Source organism: Portunus trituberculatus, chromosome 46 (assembly GCF_017591435.1).
Source record: "Portunus trituberculatus isolate SZX2019 chromosome 46, ASM1759143v1, whole genome shotgun sequence".
Taxonomy (NCBI): Eukaryota; Metazoa; Arthropoda; class Malacostraca; order Decapoda; family Portunidae; genus Portunus; species Portunus trituberculatus.
Window position 1 is genome coordinate 6,348,872 of NC_059300.1, and position 23,380 is coordinate 6,372,251.

Genomic DNA, 23,380 nt, shown 5'->3' on the forward strand with positions numbered 1-23,380 from the left:
CTATAAATAGAAAAATCAAATAAATGTCTTGAAGTCTTAAAACGAAATACAAAAGCAAGCAGTGAGCTCCAGAGTGCCAGAGAAAGGGATAAATGATTGAGAATAATAAATGATTGAGAATACTAGTTAACTCATGCATTAAAGAAATAAACACAAAGGAGGGAAAGAGAGTAGAAAATCTTATGCAATAAGGGCAAAGAAGATGGTGAAGAAGGTAGTTAGCAAGATCAGAAGAGAAGTTAACAAGAATATAGTAGTACAAGAAAGTAAGAGGTGCAACATTGCAGTGAAGAGAAAGGTTGAAGACAGTTAGTTTGATGAGAGAAGTTCATAAGATTAAATTCTTTGGATTCCATCCTGTTAGAGCATAGCAAAGCCGAAGACTGGTTTGTCAATAAGTGAAGGGAGAGTAAAGCCAAAGTTGGTGGTGAACACTGAAGTTTCCAAGAATGGAGATGTCCGCAAAATGGAAGAGAGTCAGGATATTCTCCATTTTGGAAGTTAAAAAGGCAAAAGATTTCTTTTCAGTTAGGAGTGTTAGGTATGAGATACACATCACACTGTATTTCCAACTTCCTATGACTTGACTTCATTTACGAAGGATTCAAGACGTTTATCCCTTTCCTTTGGCTACCTCTCTTAGACCTACAAGGGGAATGACAAGTTAGGAAGCCTTTTTCTTTTTTCTTTTTTTACACTTTATGTTGCCCTTGGCCAGCTTTCCCTTCTTACATGAAAAATAACACACAAATTTAGTTTGAGAGTAATTCTGTGGTTGTATTAATATGATAGAAAATTTAGAATATCTCAGAGTATGGACACTTGTATAATGTGAAAAGTTTTGAACATGTACTATATGGTTAAACTCCCTTCCTGCTTCTGTTTTTCCATCTTCCTATGACTTGACTTCTTTTAAGAGGGAGGTTTCAAGACATTTGTCCCCATTTTTGGGTTAATTCTCTACCAGACATTTAAGGAACTTGCATTTAAAGTGAACCTTATTTCATTTTATTTTTTTCTGTTGCACTCGGCTACTTTTCCTCTTACATGAAAAAAATAAATAAATAAATAGTACAACAGAACAAAAAAATACATGAAATATGCAACATTGATTTACAGCTAATATAATCTTATAATCGCAAATGGTATAAATAAAATTAAAAAAAAAAAATCATCTATATACCTTCAAGTATAACCACAGAGTTGATGCCTTGAGCCTTCAACTCTCGTGCTGCCCCAATCCCAGCCACTCCTGCCCCCACGATGACTACAGTGTATTTCTCACGGCCCTTCACTCTTGCCAGCACATCACGCTTCAGGACGCTGAAAAAAATCATTATCAATTAACATTTTTAACACAATGCCACTTTTATGTAGTAGATAAAAATTTCACGGAAGATTTTCTTTCCCGTTTTTAATACAATACCACACAAAGCTAAGATCATTACTCCATAATTAATAAAACATTAAAAAAGTGAGACAAACATAAGCACTGCTTTTGTATTATCTAAAGAAAAAAGAAAAAATGATAGATGAGTTAAATGAATGCACAAATATACAAAAATGATCAATAATATTTCCATTAGACTTGAAATTTATCAAAGTTAATCATTGTGAGTAAGAATAAAGATAAAAAGAATGTTTGTCTTTGCTGTTTTACTTCACACATTGCAAACACCCATCATTCCATTTTATTACTGGAGGTAGTACATGCAATACAAGTAAAAGTAGCAAGTGAAAAAAAAAAAAAAAGGCAACATAAAAAAAGACCACATAAACCACAAATCACTCAAAATCACACTTCACATCACCACCAGCCTTTCTAAGTTGACACACTCACCTTATTGATAAATCCCTCATCAGACTCAATGTTTTTCTCAATGTTTTTCAGATTCCCTTTCTAATTGAGGATACTCCAAGCTTATAATCACATTACCACAGCAAAGCATAGCATGTTGCAGCAAAAAAATAATAATAGAATGTTAGCAAGTAATCGTGGCTACAGCTGAACTGTTTTATGACATATGAATAAAAATATATTAATTAGTAGTACTCTGTAACTACAGTATATGTATTATACTGCATTATTATTGGTTCTACTATGATATATATAACTCTATGATTTTACATAAAGAAAATAAATCAATAAATAAAAGAAAAATTAGACATGCACTGGCATCATTCCATCAGCAAAAGCAAAGCTATCAATAGTCTTCCATCAACATGTTTACCGTGTTCTGGGTGGGGCACACAACGAGCACAGCTGCTACAGTTAGTCTTCCAGGATACGGTTCACAAGCAGTACTGAGGAAACTTGTGGGGATAGACACTTTCTCTTTGACAATGTAAGTACGTAGGTACATTTTCATATAGTCTTCATATCTCTCACTTCCATTTTGATGTGAACTTCCTTCCCTGTACAACACTTCAGCCACATGACTAAGAATTCTGATTCAGAGAAAGTGTCTCAAACAATAGGCATTCCTTTCACGAAGAAAATAAAAGTATTCAAAATGCCTAACTGTTGCAAGACTAGTGAACAGAACACACCATAGGAAATAAAAAAAGAAAAACACTTAAAACTCAAAATAGAATTTACTGATTTGATAAAACATTACTTTGAGGGGGCTGCCAATTCCTTATGCACATCTTGCACTATAAGTGTCCCATCAGTCTACTTAAAACATACCATACAGTAAACCCTTAATAAGTTGGATCAACTGTGGGGCAATCCCTATCAAGTTATAGAATGATCCAACTTATCGGGAAAAAATACTAAATACGATCACTGAGACTTACACCCTAAGTAAATAACAAGAACTTTCACTTGTATCTTTGTTTTTGGACACCAACATTCATTAAAGTATGCATATTTTACAGAAATAAGATATATTATTGCAAAATATTCTCAATAATGTATGTATCAACCTCAGGAGAAGAGGTTAGCGTTATCTTCATATTATCAGTAATTGTTGATGTTAGCCACCTCTAACAATCTAACTGTAGTGTTTATATCTACAGATAATCAGCTTCTTTGGGCTGATATCCCCTCTTTTAGTCCATAGTACCAAGATATTTGTTCTCAAATATTTGCTAATAACTCCATCTTGAATGATTCTGGGCTTTTTCTTCCCTCTCCTCCTCCCTCTAACTATTTCATACAATCAATTAGAATTCTTTGTAATGATGTTTTCCATACCCTACCTGGCCTAAACTGTCAGAAGGTTTGTGAAACTGACGGTGTCCCTCCTACTGTTCTCAAAAACTGACCCTCTGTGCTTGCACTTTTCCTGACAGCTTCTACCTTTCCTTCTTGCTGGAAGTTTGCCTACATTCAAGCTGTTCCCAGAAAGGGAGACCATTCTAATCCCTCAAACAACCACCCCATTGCTTTACTCTCTTGTTTGTCTAAAGTTTTTCAATCTATTCTCAATAGGATGATTCTTAACCATCTGTCACTTCCCAATCTTCTATCTGATTGCCAGTATGGTTTTCATCAGGGTTGCTCTACTGATGATCTTCTGGCTTTCCTTACTGAGTCTTGGTTATTGTCTTTTAGAGATTTCAGTGAAACTTTTGCTGTTGCATTAAGACATATCAAAAGCTTTTGATAGAATCTGGCACAAAGTTTTGACCTCAAAACTACTCTTCTACTGTTTCCATCCTTCTCTCTGCAACTTTATCTCAAGTCTCTGACTGTTCTATTGCTACTATGGTAAACAGCCACTGTTATTCTCCTAAATCTATTATCAGTGGTGTTCATCAGGGTTATATCCTGTCACCCACTCTTCTTCTTATCATTAATTAATTCTTGCCCAATCCACTCCTACATTGATAATACCACCCTGCACCTATCCACATCTTTTCAGAGATGACCAACCTTTCAGGAAGTCAACAGATCATGTATGGATGCTACAGAATGCCTGACTTCAGATCTTTCTAAGATTTCTGATTGGGACAAAGAAAACTAAGCAGTGTTCAATGCCTCAAAAACTCAATTCCTCTATCTATCAACTTGACACAACCTTCCGGACAACTATCCCCTCTTCTTCAATGACACTCTTCTACACTGAATATCCTCGGCCTATCCTTTATTCATATTCTAAACTGGAAACTTCACATTTCATTTCTTGCTAAAACAGCTTCTATGAATTTAGGCATTCTGAGGCATCTCTGCCAACTGCTAACTCTTTACAAGGGTCTCATCCACCCATGTATGGAGTACTCTTTGCATGTATGGGGAGGGGTTCCACTCACACAGTTCTATTAGATAGGGTGGAATCAAAAGCTTCTGTCTCATCAACTCCCTTCCTCTGACTGACTCTTCAGCCTCTTTCTCACTGCCAGAATGTTGCATCTCTTGCTATATTCTACTGCTATTTTCATGCTAACTACTCTTCTGATCTTGCTAACTACATGTCTCTCCTCCTCCTGTAGCCTCGCTGCACAAGGATTTCTTCTTCCTCTTACCTCTTTTCTGTCCAACTCTCTAATGCAAGACTTAACCAGTATTCTCAATTATTCATACCTTTCTCTGGTAAACTATGGAACTCAAAAGAGTAATTAGCATATAAATAGCAATAAAAGATGGCAAGAGATAGTGAGAAAGAGGCTGAAGACAGTCAGTCAGAGAAGAGGAATTGATGAGAAGAAAAGCTTTTGATTCCACCCTATCTAATAGAACTATGTGAGTGGAACCCCCCAACATGTGAAGAGTACTGCATGCATGGGTGGATGAGGCCCTTGTACAGAGTTAGTAGTATAGGGTGTGAGAAGAACATGCAGAGATGCCTCAGAACCCCTAACTTCATAGAAGCTGTTTTAGCAAGAGATGAGATGTGAAGTTTCCAGTTTAGATTATGAGTAAAGGACAGGCCGAGGATATTCAATGTATAAGAAGGGGACAGTTGAGTGTTACTAAAGAAGAGTTTTAAGAGGAAGGTTCCAGACATTTATCGTTATCTTTTGGATAACTCTTTTGGCACTAAGGAACTGGCAACTGAGTATAACTTTTTTTTTCTTTGCCCTTGGCCAGTCATTCCCTCTTACACAAAAAAATTAGGTGTATTCAAACAGGTTATGTGTAAGTATATAAGGCCCAGAAAGCATCCAAGTTACCCAATATAAAAAATGTGAATATCTAAGTTAAAAAGGGTTTACTGTATATAGATAGACATATATAGAGATAGATAGATAGACAGATAGATAGATAGATAGATAGATAGATAGATAGATAGGCAGACAGACAGACAGATAGATATATAGACAGATAGACACATAGAAAGGTAAATATCATAGTTCTTTTTGAAATATTGTAATACTATGTTGTAATGGAGATATCATAACTTTTCCTATTTCTTCAACATTGCACAAAGATTTCACCATGTAGTAGATTGAAAGCATAAAGCATCAATAAGTACATCAACTAGAATATTCAAAAGGAAGCACCAAAAAGTAAAAATAAGAATGGGATTGGTTCAAAATATATCAGAACATTGGTTTAGTGTGAGCCTCAAAAATCATTGCAATATGGAATTAATAATCACTTTGGTGCCTGAAAATTAAAAAAACACATACCCTCACTAACACATATTTAGAGGTAGGAAAACTATCATTACTAGATTAGCAAATTTATGCTTTGACTTATTGGCTTATAATGTAGTTAATAATGTGGTAGACAGCCTCCAGAACAAACTATGATGGCTGGTACATTGTGTTATCTGTCTGTAATGGACTGATTATTGAACTGTCCACTCAGAAATTAAGAAGGAAGACTTTTGCCTGATGGGCTTGTTTTTTTAATCATCTGGCTGGAATGTAAGTAGCAATACATTATGAGTATTCTTTATAAATATTAATGTTGGCCTTAACTATTTATGTTTCCTTTTTGAAAGCAATACTCTAAAGCTCTACTAATACAATGTTCTACTGTAGCTTACATGCAATTTATCCACAAACAATATTCTAATTCATAAAGCAATATAAATACCAAACAAAACACAAAAAAAAATTAGCTGGTTCTTAGGTGTGTGTGTGTGTGTGTGTGTGTGTGTGTGTGTGTGTGTGTGTGTGTGTGTGTGTGTGTGTGTGTGTGTGTGTATATATATATATATATATATATATATATATATATATATATATATATATATATATATATATATATATATATATATATATATATATATATATATATATATATATATAAAACTTTTCTAACTTAGTAAAATCAACAATCAACACCATATTGCATGTTAAGTATATCTAACTGTTACAGGTACAAGTATTCAAACTCCTCATAAATAAAAGCTAAAAATCAAGTCCACACCCCACATACTGACAGCTCAAATGACAACAGCAAACTTACAGTGGGAAGCATTAAAGTCAGTGGTGGGATTCAGCCAGTTCACACTGTTTCATAAAAATCTGTTCGTGGAATCTGATTAATCCTAAGAACCAGTTATTAACTTATATAATTAGAGGTCTTAATTTTTTCCCATGGACACCTTTTACTTATAACTTATTTCAGTAGAATTCTCACAGATCTGTTAAAGGTTTTTAACATTAAAACACACAACTGAAACTAGCAGTCTTCTGTAACTTTTTCAATTTTTACCAATAAGCTACTAAGCCACATAGCAGTTATTAAAATTTTGTCCATAGTGACAGTGAGCGAACACTACTTAAATTGGTCACCTTTTTGGATGTGTGTGTGTGTGTGTGTGTGTGTGTGTGTGTGTGTGTGTGTGTGTGTGTGTGTGTGTGTGTGTGTGTGTGTGTGTGTGTGTGTGTGTGTGTGTTTACCATGGTCGTCTGCTGGTCACCCAGCCAGTCTTTCCCATTACAGAGCGAGCTTAGAGCTCATAGACCGATCTTCAGGTAGGACTGAGACCACAACACACTCCACACACTGGGAAAGCGAGGTCACAACCCCACGAGTTACATCCCATACCTATTTACTGCTAGGTGAACAGGGGCTACACATTAAGAGGCTTGCCCATTTGCCTCGCCGCTTCCCGGGACTCGAACCCGGGCCCTCTCAAGTGTGCTAAGCACTACACTACGTGGTGTGTGTGTGTGTGTGTGTGTGTGTGTGTGTGTGTGTGTGTGTGTGTGTGTGTGTGTGTATTTACCTACCTAGTTGTATTTACCTAGTTGTAGTTTTACAGGGCCTGGGCTTTATGCTTGTGTGGCCCCGTCTCCATATTTACACTTATCCAATCTTACTTTAAAAGTATGCACACTCGTTGCAGACACTACTTCTTCATTTAAACTGTTCCACGTCTCAGTATATCTTTGCAGGAAACTATATTTTTTAACACCTCTCAGACATCTTCCTTTTCTCAGCTTTTTACTATGCGATCTTGTGCTTCTAATGTCATATTCTTCTCTCAGGATCAGTTTCTCATTATCCACTTGGTCCATTCCGTTGATCAATTTATAAACTTGTATCAGGTCTCCTCTCTCCTTCTTTGTTCCAGGGTTGGTAGATCCATAGCCTTTAGTCTCTCCTCATATGTCATCCCTTCAAATTCTGGAACCATTCTTGTAGCCATTTTTGTAGTCTCTCCAATTTCCTTATGTGTTTCTTTTATGAGGGGTCCACACTACTCCTGCATATTCCAATCTGGGTCTTATTATAGTACTTATCAATTTCTTCATCATTTCTTTGTCCATGTAGTGAAATGCTATTCCAATATTCCTTAGCAAATTATATGTTTCTCTAAAAATTCTATCAATATGGCTTACTGGTTGATTGTTTTCTTCCATCGTCACTCCTAAGTCCTTTTCCTTTTTAACTTTCTCCAGTTCTACTCCATCTCCCATCTTATAGATTCCCACAGGTCGTCTTTCACTCTTTCCCATTTCCATGACATGGCTTTTGTTCACATTGAATTCCATTTCCCACTTTTACTCCATTCCCAGATCTTATTTAGGTCTTCTTGCAGTATTTCACAATCCTCTTTTGCTTTATAACTCTGCACAGTTTCGTATCATCTGCAAACAGATTTATGTAGCTGTTCACTCCTTCTGGCATGTCGTTAATATAAATGAGGAAAAGTATTGGTGCCAATACTGACCCCTGTGGCACTCCGCTTTCTACTGCTCTCCACTTGGACTTCATATCTTTAACTACCGTCCTTATTTCTCTCCCCTCAAATAATTTTCTATCCATCTCAATGTGCTTCCTTTTAAGCCACCCTTCTCCTCTAACTTCCATAGTAATCTTGCATGTGGCACTTTGTCAAACGCCTTTTTAAATCCAAATAAATACAGTCAACCCATCCTCTCTCTTGTACTCTATCAACTATTCTAGAATAGAAACTCAATAAATTAGTTACACAAGACCGTCTTTTCTAAAACCAAATTGGCTATTTGATATTAATTTGTTGTCTTCAAGGAACTCGATCCATTGTTTCTTTATTATTCTTTCACACATCTTGCATATTACACTAGTTAGTGATACCGGTCTGTAATTTAAAGGTTCTTCCTTCCTTCCGCTCTTATATATGGGAACCACCTCAGCTCTTTTCCATTCTACTGGTACTGTTCCATTTTCTATTGAGCATTTTATGATGTTGTATATAGGACTTGCTAGTTCTTCCCTACATTCTTTCAGTATTCTGCCTGAGACTTCATCTGGTCCCATTGCCTTCTCTTCATCCAGTTCCTTCATTAACTCTTTTATTTCAAGCTTGGTTACTTTAATCTCTTTCATATAGATTGTCTCTCTATTACTCTGTGGCCTCTCAAATTTGGATTCCTTAGTAAAGACCTCCTGGAATTTTTTATTTAATAGTTCTGCCATACTTTTTGGGTCTTCCACCATCCCGTTCTCTCCTTTTAACCTTTCTATTGTTTCTTTTGCCTAATTTTTCCATTTATGAATCTATAGAACAATTTTGGTTGCTCCTTACATTTTTCGACAATGTCCTTTTCAAGTTCTTTTCCTCTTCCTTCCTCACCTTAACATATTCATTTCTTGCTGCCTTGAAGTTTTCCTTATTTGCTGGATTTCTATTTCTCCTCCACCTTTTCCATGCTCCATCTCTTTTCTCCTTTGCCCTAGCACACCTTGCATTAAACCAATCTTTCTTTCCTTCTTCTTTAGGTCTATATTTTGGGACATATTCCTGACTCCTGTTTTGTATATTTCCAAAAATAAGTTATATTTCTCTTGCATTGTCTCTGACTTTTCCATCTCCTCCCAGTTTACGTTTTTAAAATAGTTCTTGAGATTCTCAATATCAGCCTTTCTGTAATTTAATCGGTCTCCTTTGTATGAATCGTCTCTATCTTCCTTTCCCTCTTCTATATCTATTTCTAATATTGCATGGTCACTCTTTCCCAATGGGCACTTATATCTTATATCATCATTCATTTGTATACCCCTTGTAAAAACTAGGTCCAATCTCGCCGGCTCGTCGTTTCCTCTGAATCTTTTACTCTCTGGTCCATCATGTTGTCTATGTGTGTGTGTGTGTGTGTGTGTGTGTGTGTGTGTATTTACCTAATTGTATTTACCTAATTGTAACATACGGGAAAAGAGCTATGCTCGTGTTGTCCCGTCTCCATATCTATTAATGTCCAGCTTTTTCTTAAAATCATGAATATTCCTTGCGTTGACCACTTCCACGTCTAAACTATTCCATGCTTCCACCCTTCTATGAGGGAAGCTATATTTTTCACATCTCTCCTATAAGTGGCCATTTTAGTTTTTTCCCATGCCCTCTCGACATTCTTCCATTCCACATACACAGATCTTCCCTATCCATTTTTTCCATGCCAATCATCACTCTGTATATTGCTATCAGGTCTCCCTTTCTTCTGTTTTCCAGGGTTGGAAGTTGCATTCTTTTCAGTCTGTCTTCATAAGTCAAATCTCTTAAGTCAGGCACCATTTTCGTTGCAGCCCTCTGTACTTTCTCTAGTTTCCTTATGTGTTTCTTTAAGTTCGAGCCCACTGTATTGTTGCATATTCAAGCCTCGGTCTTATCATTGCAGTAATTATTTTCTTCATCATTTCTTCATCTAGATATACGAACGCCACTCTTATGTTCCTCAATAAGTTCAATACTTCTCCAATTATTTTGTTTATATGTCTCTCTGGCGATAGGTCATTGGTAATTGTCACCCCAAGGTCTTTTTCTTCATGACTGGTTTTATGTCTTCATTTCCTATCTTGTACATACTCCTGATTCTTCTTTCACTCTTGCCAAACTCTATTTTCTTGCATTTTGTCGTGTTGAACTCCATTTGCCATGTACAGCTCCATTTCCATATTCTGTCCAAGTCTTCCTGGAGTAGTTCGCAATCTTTGTCACATCTCACTTTTCTAACAATTTTGCATCGTCTGCAAATAGGCTCACATAACTGGACACCCCATCCACCATGTCATTTATGTAGACTGCGAACATTACTGGTGCCAACACTGATCCCTGTGGAACTCCACTCTCCACCAATCCCCATTCTGATGGTCTGTCCTTAATTATTGTTCTCATTTCTCTTCCTACCAAAAGTCTTCCATCCATTTTAGTAAACTGCCATGCACTCCTCCTACCATTTCAAGTTTCCAGATCAGTCTCTGGTGTGGTACCTTATCAAAGGCCTTTTTTAAATCCAGATATATTCCATCAGCCCAACCATCTCTTTCCTGTATTACATCTATCACCCTCGAATAGTAACATATCAGGTTTGTCGTGCATGAACGCCCTTTCCTAAAACCAAATTGACACTCACAAAGTATGTCATTTTTCTCCAAGAAGTCTGTCCATCTAGTCTTCACCACCCTCTCACACATCTTAGCTACCACACTTGTAAGTGACACTGGTCTATAGTTCAATGGGTCTCTCTTGTTACCTGATTTATAGATTGGGACAATGTTAGCTCTTTTCCAGTCTTGGGGCACTACGCCTTCCCTTAATGAGGCATCAATTACTTCACAAACTTTTTCTGCCAATTGCTCCTGCATTCTCTTAAAATCCATCCTGATACCCCATCAGGTCCCACAGCTTTTCTCACTTCTAAACTCCCCATCATGTTCTTGATCTCCTCCACCGTTACTTGAAACTCCTTCATAATCCCTTTCTGTTCCATTACCAGTGGTTTGTCAAAAGCAGTCTCCTTTGTGAATACCTTCCGAAAGCATCCATTCATAGCCTCTGCCATTTCCTGGGATCTTCACTGTATACTCCATTTACTTCTAAACTTTCAATACTTTCTCTATTTTTGATGTTGTTGTTCACATGTCTGTAAAAAAGCCTTGGTTGGTCTTTACATTTATCAATTATATCCTTTTCTTGTTTCTTTCTTTCTTCTCTTCTAATCAACACATATTCATTTCTTGCTCTTTTGTAACTTTCCCACTGCTTAATCCGTCTTTTCCTTCTCCACCTCTTCCATGCATCCTCTTTTCTTGTTCTAGCCTTTTCACATCTATCGTTAAACCAGTCCTGCTTTCCAACTTCTCTATGTTGTCTTATTGGTACAAATTTTTCTCACCTTCTTTGTATATTTTTATAAATTCCTTCCACTTTTCATTTGCTCCTTAGCACTCTTGAATTTCATCCAATTTGTCTCTTGAAAGAATTTCTTTAGGTTTCCAAAATCTGTCTTGGCATAATTCCATCTTCCCACTTTATATTCTTCATTTCTTCTAGATTTCTCTTCGTCTATCACCTTGAACTCCAAAACTGCATGATCACTCTTTGCTAAAGGGCACTCCACCCTCATCTCCTCAATGACCATTGGCTCTGTACTAAAGACCAAGTCCAGTCTTGACGATGCTCCCTCTCCTCCAAACCTAGTATCTTCTTTGACCCACTGAGTTAACACATTTTCCATTGCCAGTGTCAATAGTGTATTTCCCCATGTTGTCTCTGATCCTTCCATTGACCAGTCCTCCCAACACACCTCTTTACAATTAAAATCTCCCATCATTATAGTGTGTGTGTGTGTGTGTGTAGTATGTGTATGTAGGTAGATTATAAAGTACCAACGATAGAGAAGATAAAATCTTACCTATTCTTACTTTTTTGTGTTGGTGTGTAAGTATATACAAAGCATACAAAGAAAATAAACAAAAGTTAGTTTTAGAGTACAAACCATAGAATGATAAGCCACCACAATGGTCAATAGTTTGTAATTTATTGAGAAAGCTTCTTAAAAATACATTACTCGTTAATCCAGCTCCCAAAGCACCTTAGCTATACAATAACACACACACACACACACACATATATATATATATATATATATATATATATATATATATATATATATATATATATATATATATATATATATATATATATATATATATATATATATAAAAACAGCCTATTTGAACTAATAGTGAATTAATAGTGGAGAGTACAGTTGAAGGACTTACAAATAGGGAAACCTATGACCTCAACTTTGTACACAATTATCATTTATGCATCAAACTATTTAACATAATATCAAGCCTCAATATAATTTATTACAAAAAATTTTATTTTCTTCTTCCAATGTTATAATTTCACCTTAGTCCATTATGACTTAATAAGTTCCAAAAGAAGTATTTGACAGGTACCTGTATATGTAATGCTAAGAAAGTGTTCTGAATGATTAATCTTTCTGAATGTGACTATAGCTCTGTGTCAGGAGAGGTGACTTACGGAGATAGATGGAGTAGTAAGACTTAAAACCTACTTTGTGTTCCTACTCCTACAATAGGACAAGCTCTGTTTTGCCTATGTGTGGTAACATTCAATATCTTAGCCCAACATATAAATAAAAAAAATCAAATCTTACATTTTTGACAAGTCTGGAGCCATACGAGAGACAACACACAAAAATAATGCAATAAATCCAATGAGTACCACCACGATCCATTTACCTGTTGAAGAATTTAGTCAGCCGGTCAGCTTCCCTCCAGCCAGTCTCCAGCGCTCCATGAACCGTTGAGTAATAGCAATCATGAGTGGCTTCTCCAGCAAAACAAACAAGCTGAAAACAATGGAAAAAAATTTCTTTGATACTGAAATTCTCTTCATATCCTTTAACTAAGAACTTTTGAAATATTGCAAAATATGTGAATGTGAGTGAAGGTAAGCACATAATTTAATCATTATAAATTCTAATGTTCCCTTCCTCATTATTGAATGTGACTCTTGGTATTTTTTTCTCAAAATGTCTTCTTTTTCTTTCAAATGTCCGAGATACATCTATTTTTATTAGAAATACTAGAATAAAAAAATAATGAGTAAACAAATAGATAAACATCATGATATTGAGTTACTGCATCATGAATTTCAGTCACCATACTTCCACATGTTATTCAATGCTCCACTATATAAAATGATCTCTCATTCTTATTTATTTTTTTTTCTTTCAACTATTTCATGAGTGTACACAGCATAACCACAAAATTCACATAATGATGAGTCAGATATAATGAATTTGTGCTTCCCACAAACTTACAGGAATGTTTTCTTCTGAGTCAAGGAGAGGTTCAGCTAGATCAGCTGCACACACTCCCATAGTTTGAGTCTTCAGTCCACGAAAGCTGTAAGCGCCTCTGGACCACTGATTCGTCCCCCATGTTGATCTGCCCAACACAATTCACAACAAAAACTGAGCAAATTTATTTCTTAGCAACAATACCTAATAATACACAAAGCAAAAAATTAAGAAAATTGCAGAATAAGATATGACCATGAAAATAACTGGATGTTGAGGAAGGAATATTGATGTATATTATTCAGCAATAATTTTTTTAAAGTATACAAGATGAAGATGGTAGCATAAGAAAATTAATATAAGCTCCCATAACAGAATGCTACAAGCTGCTGTGGCAAGTCAAGGAATAAGTAAAATGCTCCAGTATAATTTCAGTATAGAATCTAAGTATATCTAAGAACATCTAAAACTGTGATTACCAACCTGTGGTACATGTACCACTAGTGGTACGCAAAGGCCGGAACTTCCAAGTGGTGCATGAGCACTTTTGGGATCAATTGTGATTTTTAGTTTATTCAAATTAATTCATTACTCAGAAGAATAATTACAGCCTTACACAAGATAATCTGGCATAGATCAGTTGGTGGAGAAAAAACAGATGCATCTCTCCCATTAAATTGAGTTGTGCTCCTTGTTAGTTTATTTGTGTGTTCTACTTGTGAATAAACTGATATTTGCTGAAACTGAGTTTTTCTGGAACCAGGTGGTACATGGAGACTGTAACAGATCTCAAGTGGTACTTGCTCAGGAAAAGTTTGGGAGCCACTGATCTAAGACAAGCAGAGGACATACAAACAAGTTAATATAGGTCAAAGGTACACTGACAAAGTGTCTCTTTGAGATGGAGAGTCAGAGCGTTGAGTCTAAAATATAAAGATAAGATACATTTGTAAACAACTTCATTTGATAACTATATATTAGATAAAGTTTCCTAAGTCAACCGCATCAGATACAAGCACGAAACTCACATGCCATACAGGAAGGGTCGGTGACCTTGCCATAAACAGAAATTGAGGGGCATGCATGTAGTATGGCTGTAACAGCATTTACAACTGTATAACAAATGAAGGAGTCAAAGGACATTTTCTTATACATATAAATGAGGTCCATAAGCAAGGATATTGTATTATAATATTGCATTATCTTTTCTTACTAAAAATGAAATGCATTTAGAGTAAACATATAGCAGTGTATAATGTAAATATGGCTTTATAATAAAAATTTGTCCCAGTTTGCATGTAAAAAATTATGCTAACCCTTTTCTGATATATCCCATGAACAGTTGACTCGTTGATTGAGTACAATGTTGCCACCCTTCTCTTTGATTTTCTTTTTTTTTTTTTATGTAAGAAGGAAGACTAGCAAAGGGCAACAAAAAAAGGCTAGTTCCCAAACAAGTTGAATAGAAAATCGTTAGAAGGGGACTCCTTCAATGGTATAGATCCTATTGGAGATGCTATAATCTTTTTTTTTCAATATCAAATTTTGTTTGAAAAATGTATTTGTAGTTAGATGCATGTAGTTTTGTGTGAAGTAAGAGAATTGTCATTATAGGGCAGGCTGTGATTGCCCCTTGTGTTGTGAGACACTAATGTTCAATGAGGTCTCAGCTGGCTTTAATAATAGGTTCAGAACACTCCATGAACTAGTGCTATTAGGCCTCACTGGGAGTAATTATTGTTATCATACCTTTGTCTATTTTCTTTATCATACCCAATTTCTTGGCATATGATAAGTTTCTCCTTAACTTTTAACCTATGTTTCTTCTTTCCTTTTTGTGGTAACGGTGGGTGGGTTGGGTGGGTTAGGCCTTGGCAGTTGGAGTTGGGGAATTTTACCCATTATTCACTATCACAAAAGGGTCAACAAAAACGAGCTCTGAAAAGTACACGATTATGTGCCAGACTGATGGTGGTGTTGTGTGTGGAAGAACTTCAGCCAATCAGCACGAAGTTTGCATCACAAACACAACATATAGAGCCAATCAGCTCTGCATATTCTTGTCATGTGATGGGAGGCTGGGAAGTTCAAGGGATGCTTAGGTAAGTGATAATGGCTTGCCAGATGTGCCAAAAAAGTAATTTCACAGTTTTCTGGTGTCTGATAACGCCTATGTGCGATAACGGAGGAAAAGGCGGTGATAACACTGGGATAAGTGTAAGTATCAAACAGAGTGAATTTTAAACAGAGCAAAACCTTGTATTTACCAATCTCTCAAACTGTTCAAGAAGTTACTGTCAAGATTTATTGCATACCTCTTGCAGAAGACAGCATCAGGAACCTGGTACTTGGATGGCAACATCTTCTTCAGAAAAGCTGTGCAGCGTTGTGCCACCTCTTCCTCAGGGACTTCTTCCATCATCAGGGCGCCTGTGCCTGTTATCCACCCACACATCATAGTAGGATGCCGATATGTTGAGTAAAATCCAAGGAGGCTCAATTCCCAATTCTGTAAGTATAAATGGCAGAGAGAGAGAGAGAGAGAGAGAGAGAGAGAGAGAGAGAGAGAGAGAGAGAGAGAGAGAGAGAGAGAGAGAGAGAGAGAGAGAGAGAGAGAGAGAGAGAGAGAGAGAGAGAGAGATTGGATTAGATACTAGTAAGGTTCCAGTCTACAAATGTGTCTGGTTATTTCTTCAACTATGCCATGATTTAACTTATATGTATTCTATCAAATATAATAGTTAATTTTTCACAATATAGTGGGATTTACCACACTGTGAAAATAGTTAGATTAGAATGAAAAACCATGTAAAAGTGAATAGGCAATGATTGAATCTTGAAAAACTGGGGTTTCACTATACACTTACTTGCATGGAGAGCAAATGAGTGTGTACTCGAGATACAGTAAAAGCGATACATATCTGATTGTGTAGCACACACAGAGTAGCAAAACACAAATATCATAAAAGTGAAATATCATTTAACAGTGAAACAGACAGTAGGGAATACCTGTACATCCATACTATCATTGCGTAATGTTTATTAGCAACCAGTATTGGTGCGTTAATGTCACTCATCTCGTCATGACATACTGTAAAGCTCCAAAACTAGTAGAAATCATTACTTTATTCATAATCTTAGATCTCCACTAAGGATACCTACCTCACCCTGCCACTGTATCTGTTGCCAGGCCACACTTGATTTCATACTACGGCTAAACAACACTAACACTGACCACATGCCAACAGCTCTTCTGATCTCCTCCCATGGCCTTGCTACAAAACACTTACTTTATTCTTTCACCATTATTCTGTCCATCTCTCTAATGCAAGATCTAACTAGTATTCCAAATTATTTATCCTTTTCTCTCATAAACTCTGGCATTCCCTCCTTGCTTCTATATTTCCTCTATCGTATTATTTGAAATCTTTCAAGAGAGGTTTCAGTACATTTATCATCTGGCCTTGGCTGACACTTTAGTTTTTTTTATGTGCCGGGAACTTCAGTGGATCTTTTTGATTGCAATTCTCATTGTCATTACTGATGTCCTTCCTATCTAAACAGAAAAGAATTTAAAAACTCACCTCTTTAGTTATTTCCGTATGTTTCTCCTCACCACTTGGCAAGAAAGTGAACCCATCACAGTCTTCACTCCACCATCGTTGAGGAAACTCAATATATATCTTGTTTACCACATTAATGTCCAGTCCCTGGAAATTATCATCAATGAGTATCTTTCAAATGATGCATGTAAGAGAGGAATCAGCTACCTTATGTAATAACTATATCAAAAGAGAGGGCCGCCGTGGTACAGTGGAACCATGCGTGCTTTAGGGTCCGAGGGGTCTCCAAGCGCACGGGTTCGAATCCTGTCCACAGTCTGAGTGTAGGTTGGGCTTCCTCACTCGGGGCAATGGTTTCCTAGCAGGTGGGCTTTGAGATAGGAGGTACCACAAAAAGTATCCCCTTTAGCCCAGAAATTCCCGTGAAAAGCCCACATGGTATAAATGAATAAAAAAAATAAATAAATAAAAAATAAAAAAAAATAAAAAAAAATTTAGAAACTCTCTCACTCAACATAATTTACTTTTCTGAGGATGTAATTCAATTATTAGTGAGGATTGCACCTGATTGTTGTCTACTGTAATGTGCACTGAAATCATGGTCATACTGGCAACTTCTCTATATTAATGAATTCTGGCAAATCTGAAGACAATTCTTGTATATTTCCAAAAGTAACATGCATGCAATGCATGACAGAACATCTACCTAAGATCAACATAACATATATAAGATGTGTTCCTCTTCCTTTAAGGCCATATGATAAAAGGCACATACATTAAGAAATATCTATACAATATTACACAGAAACAATAGCTGTTGGGTCTACATTATGCTAACCCTGAATTCTGCCTACCTCAATAACATTCAACTTCTTAGTGGACAAAGGAGGTGTGAACATCTCATTTGCAACTTCTTTCAAGACTCCAATGGATGGAGTGAAGATAACATGGTCAGCCTCAATGACAGCACCAGATGTAAGGGTAATCTTGCAACCTGCTCCTGAAGGCAAAACTTTATCTCCCCATTCTATGTTTTTCACAGGAGAACTTAATTTTAAGCAGGAAGGAGGAATCTTTTCCTGGAATAAAGATGTAAGTTTGAATAAGGTTAGTTAATGAACAACTTCACACAGTATAACACAACATAGGACTTTCCCATTTAAAGAATCTAAGTCTTTTTCATACATTAATCTTATGGCATTTCCTTAACTTACTGATAATAATGTTGACCACAGATCTCACTAGAACCCAACCCTACTGTCCTCTTATATGCTTTTATTTCAAAGTTATGTCGCGTAATCTCCCAATATGTAATGAACAACACAAGAAGAGATGCTTCAGAAGATTTAACTTTTAATTCTTCCCATAATAAAGAAGTTTTTATGATTATTTGATGTCTCAGAAACTTATTCCTCCTATCCATGAATTGGGAATGCCCTTCCACAAACAGAAATCCATCTTCTCTTTGACAATATTCAACAGAATCTCCATGTTAACTGAATAATTCTTACCACAACTCCTACTGCAAGTCTCCATAAATTTCTACATTCTATAGATCCTTCAGAAACCCTGTTTCATGTTATTCTAAGTAATAAAAGTATATATACATACCATGAGATGGTCAGTAAGATTTAGGTAGCCCCTCTCCTTCCAATTAACAACAGGATTACCAGCACACTCTTTATACTGGAGTAAGCCTTTAGCCGAGACTTGGAACCAGTCATGTGAACCATTGATAACACTAGCGAACCGACCCTCCCAGTCCAGAAGTTCATCTCCTAAAGCTCCCCATTTGTTTACTGTCTTAAATCTGCAAGTGAGCATAATGCAACAAGGAATTATTACCTATTTTTAATATTAAATCTATTTTGGGTACTATTCTATATATCTCATCAAAACTACATTATCTTCTACTAAATCCATATTAGATACAATCTTATATTTTATGCAGACTATCTACCTTAATTTCTATGGCAGTGAAAGAAAAATAATAATGCTGAAAATATAATACATATCTGAAGAAAAGTAACAACACTGAATTTTCTGTGTGTGTGTGTGTGTGTGTGTGTGTGTGTGTGTGTGTGTGTGTGTAATTCACCACCATGGTCTCCTGCTGGTTACCCAGCCAGCCTTTCCCATTATGGAGCAAGCTCAGAGCTCAAGTAGGACTGAAACCACAACACACTCCACACACCAGGAAAGCAAGGCCACAACCCCTCGAGTTACATCCCGTACCTACTTGTTGCTAGGTGAGCAGGGGCTACACATTAAGAGGCTTTCCCATTTGACTCGCAGCTCCCAGGACTCGAATCTGGGCCTTTTCGGTTGTGAGCCGAGTTTGCTAACCACTACACTACGCGGTGTGTCACTATATGTGTGTGTGTGTGTGTGTGTGTGTGTGTGTGTGTGTGTGTGTGTGTGTGTGTATTTACCTAGTTGTATTTTACCTAGTTGTATTGTACAGGATTCGAGCGGGGCTCATGGTGTCCTGTCTCCATATCTCCATTTATCTAGTTTTTCTTTAAAGTTATGCACACTATGTGCTGTGACAATTCCATTATCCAATGCATTCCACTTTTCCACTGTTCTGTGTGGAGAACTGTATTTTCCAGTATCCTTCACACACTGCCTCATTCTGATCTTTTCATGTCCTCTTGTCCTTCCATCTTCTTCCATCAACAGCACCAGGTCTTCTTTGTCTATCTTTTCAATATCATTTACTATCTTATACATTGTTATTAAGTCCCTGCATTCTCTTCTATTTTGTAAGGTTGGCAGTCCCATTTCCTTTAGTTGTTCTTCATATGCGAGGTCCTTTAATTCCGGCACCATCTTTGTAGCAATCTTCTGTATCCTTTCCAATTTTCTTGTGTGTGTGTGTGTGTGTGTGTGTGTGTAATTCACTGTTTGATCTGCTGCAGTCTCTGACGAGACAGCCAGACGTTACCCTACGGAACGAGCTCAGAGCTCATTATTTCCGATCTTGGGATAGGCCTGAGACCAGGCACACACCACACACCAGGACAACAAGGTCACAACTCCTCGATTTACATCCCGTACCTACTCACTGCTAGGTGAACAGGGCCTACACATGAAAGGAGACACACCCAAATATCTCCACCCGGCCGGGGAATCGAATCCTGGTCATCTGGCTTGTGAAGCCAGCGCTCTAACCACTGAGCTACCGGGCCGTGTGTGTGTGTGTGTGTGTGTGTGTGTGCATAAGTGTGTGTCTTTTCTACTGGTGGAGGAGGCTGGACAAGAGCAGTTAACAAATGGGAGGGAGATAACTGCTCAAAACAACTAACTTAATGAAAGCTATTTTAGCAATTATAACAAAATTAAATTTATGGTTGGGATCTTTAGGAAAAGAAGTGAAAAAAAATGGCATTGAGGAGAGGATAGTTATCTGGTAAATATATGAAGGTAAATATGTACATGTATATGAAAGGATTATGTTTCTAAGGGACTGAAGAAGATAATCTGTCATGACCAATCATATGTTACAAAGAGCTCAGAAGTTAGTTACTGTTTTCATGTGCAATTTTTGTTGAGTTGGTTGAAAACTACTAAAATCACACTAAATTTCCATTGAGTACAGTATAGTCTTTTATTAAAAACAAAATTGCATACTCACTTCCCAGTGAAATATCGTCCAACAGAACCTAGGTAGTTGGCAAAGTCATTTTTTGAAGCCTCTTCAAGTTTTTCAAAAGCTTTTGAAAATTCATCGAAAACATCTTCAGAAACAATTGTGCCATCACGCCTCACCTTTATCGTGTTTCCCCGAGCTGAAACAATAATGAATACTTTTCTTTAGCAAGTCAATGTTCATGAAATGCAGTGAATTATGCCATGTCAAAGAAGATGTGTACATACTTTAATATCTTTAGTGAAAAGTTATCTTACCTGTCTGAGTCCATGAGAACTCTTCAGATGTGAGCCCATTTTCAGAGCCCCATTGAAACACAACATTATCTTCTTGCCCATGAATCCAGTGAGCTCCCACTTCTAAGTGACCATCACCTGCAATAAAGGAATAACACAATAGGTAATATGGAAGGATTACCATTTTCTTTCTGTCTTCTATACATACTGTAATGAAGGGCTGGTGGCTCACACACACTTGTCCATTTCAAGATTCTCTGAGTGATGATAGGCATTCCTGACAATGGTTGGTATAATTATAAATGGAAATAGTAACAGCGTATTGCACTAGATATTGGATATATATTTAGGAGTGGTACAGGTTGTAGATAAAGTAAAAAGCAATGACTTTATATGCAAAGGCCATATCCATAAAATGGATGAAGACATTGATCAGGAATTGCATAAAGATTACCAGTGTAAGGTAAGAGGTAAAAAACAGGAAGTAAGAACATGAAACGGGAGAAAAATTAAGCCACTTTATTTTTGTGAATCTCTATTGATACTCACCATGCTTGATTGTACAAACTCTCCCTCCAATTCTGTCTGCAGCTTCTAACAAGACAAAATCTTGTACACCGGCCTCAACAAGTCGCTGAGCAGCACCAAGTCCTGCTATTCCTGCACCAATCACACACACTCGCACTTTGTGAGGAGGGGAAACCATTGCTGAAGCTGATTTTCCTTTATCTGAAAGAAGTACAAAATACCACAAAACATTATATATTACATCAGTGTAATCAATAAACATTTTATGCAGCAAAATTCCATTAAAGCACAGACATCCAGATCTCTGCCACAAAACAATAAGTCAGTGTAATATGCTGGAAAGCTTTTCCAATTTGCTGAAATCCTTATCTTCTAATGTCCATAGTGAAACCAATATAACATTATCTCATTTTCATATCTGTCAACACCCATGACTGTTTATATATCAATTCACTAATAAATTAAATACAAATCAACAATTAACTCTAATATATGTACTTATTTGTAAACCCTCAGGCTTGCACGATACTAACAAATCATTCCCTCAAAAAGGAACCCTACCTATCTTATGACTTCCAAGATATGAAATGCATCAATCATGCCAATGTGTAGTCACTAGCTGGCTGAGCTGTGCAATGCCTGAAACTCTTGCTCACCACAAGGTTAAGATGAGATCCTTAGTAATGTTTTACTGGCAACACCATAGACCTAGTGTTCAGCATGGTTACTGCCTATAGATTTAGTCCAATGGGATTTGTATACTACTCAAGTTAGGAAAGGGAAGACAGAGCATTTGACAAAGGCTTGAAATTGCAGTAAAACTGCAAGACATCAGTCACTGAGGAATATGCAACCATAAGAAACAATTGGAAGAAACACATACTACATGGCACCAACACCTAACTCTTGGGAAATGACAAAATGAAAAAGTTTGATTAAAAAAAGACCTGAAATGTCCAGATACCAACTCTATTTGACAGACAAAACTAATTTCTCTGATGGTTTAATGCACTTCTGAATAACCTACTATTATTTTCTCGCATATCACTGTCACTAACTTGCCTGCCCCTCACCTAACCTGAAGGAACAAAAGATAATTCTTAAGAAGTCACATGATCCTATTTCATTTTTTCTTGTTTTTCAGCTGAAATAGAGGCTAGAGTTAAAGTAGAGGTAAAATGGAATCAAACACTGCCTCTTACCACGAAACATAAATAGGATGGTGCACTACTACTGCCGTTCCTGTGATGGCTGCCATGTTCTTGTCCTTGTTCTTGCTGCTAGCACAATAACCTAACTAAATCTAGTCAAACCTAAGTAAACCCAACCTAATCAAACCTAACCAATGAGACACATAAAGAAATTAGAAGTGTGTTTGTAGTGATTTTGGACAAATACCCCTAAAGCAAGCCAAAAATATATAGAAAAACATAGAAAATAAAAATTACCAACAGAAAGTAATTACATACTACTATTACAATGCTACAAGACGAGGGCTGCTGGTGAAGGATGACCGCGGTGGCCAAAGCGGGATACAATAATATAGTATACAGTACTTAAACAATGGTCAACGCAAAGCTTGTGGTGGCTCAGATACAGACTGGATGTATTATATTACACTTAACGAAGATAAGGCTCCTATCTACTATAATTATATAAAAAAATATATATATAGCGTTATCACAATATAATGCGCCGGCTTATTGATATTCTTCACTGTCGGTCCTTGTCAAGTTGCCAGTAACCTTGATATGTTACATAATTAAATGTGTCAGTAAACTCACTCTCATTGTACTTTACATTTATTAATCTCTCTCTCTCTCTCTCTCTCTCTCTCTCTCTCTCTCGGCTGGCTATTATGGACTAAATGATGGTTTAGAAAATCAACACACCGTGCCATTAACAGGGATACATTTTAGTTTAGGTTACGTTAAGTTAGTTTAGGTTAGCTTAGATTATAT

The 23,380-nt window shown here is 36.7% G+C and overlaps 1 protein-coding gene across 5 annotated transcripts in view; it reads right to left on the minus strand.

Annotated features, from left to right (window-relative positions):
- Positions 1-23,380, minus strand: part of LOC123519923 (peroxisomal N(1)-acetyl-spermine/spermidine oxidase-like) — a 51,029-nt gene that overhangs the window by 25,739 nt on the left and 1,910 nt on the right. Inside the window, exons 1-11 of one of the 5 annotated variants that reach the window (XM_045281633.1) lie at positions 23,204-23,222; positions 21,441-21,620; positions 20,913-21,029; positions 20,641-20,794; positions 18,615-18,813; positions 17,858-18,082; positions 17,025-17,150; positions 15,756-15,949; positions 13,462-13,588; positions 12,878-12,987; positions 1,184-1,323 (exon numbers count right to left, since the gene is read on the minus strand). In XM_045281633.1, coding sequence (XP_045137568.1) covers positions 1,184-1,323; positions 12,878-12,987; positions 13,462-13,588; positions 15,756-15,949; positions 17,025-17,150; positions 17,858-18,082; positions 18,615-18,813; positions 20,641-20,794; positions 20,913-21,029; positions 21,441-21,597 — 1,549 coding nt within the window. In that variant the 5' untranslated portion in view covers positions 21,598-21,620; positions 23,204-23,222. Of the gene's footprint in view, positions 1-1,183; positions 1,324-12,877; positions 12,988-13,461; positions 13,589-15,755; positions 15,950-17,024; positions 17,151-17,857; positions 18,083-18,614; positions 18,814-19,450; positions 19,503-20,640; positions 20,795-20,912; positions 21,030-21,440; positions 21,621-22,621; positions 23,181-23,203; positions 23,223-23,380 lie in introns of those variants that run through there. The other 4 variants (XM_045281629.1, XM_045281630.1, XM_045281631.1 and 1 more) reach the window with 4 other exon arrangements.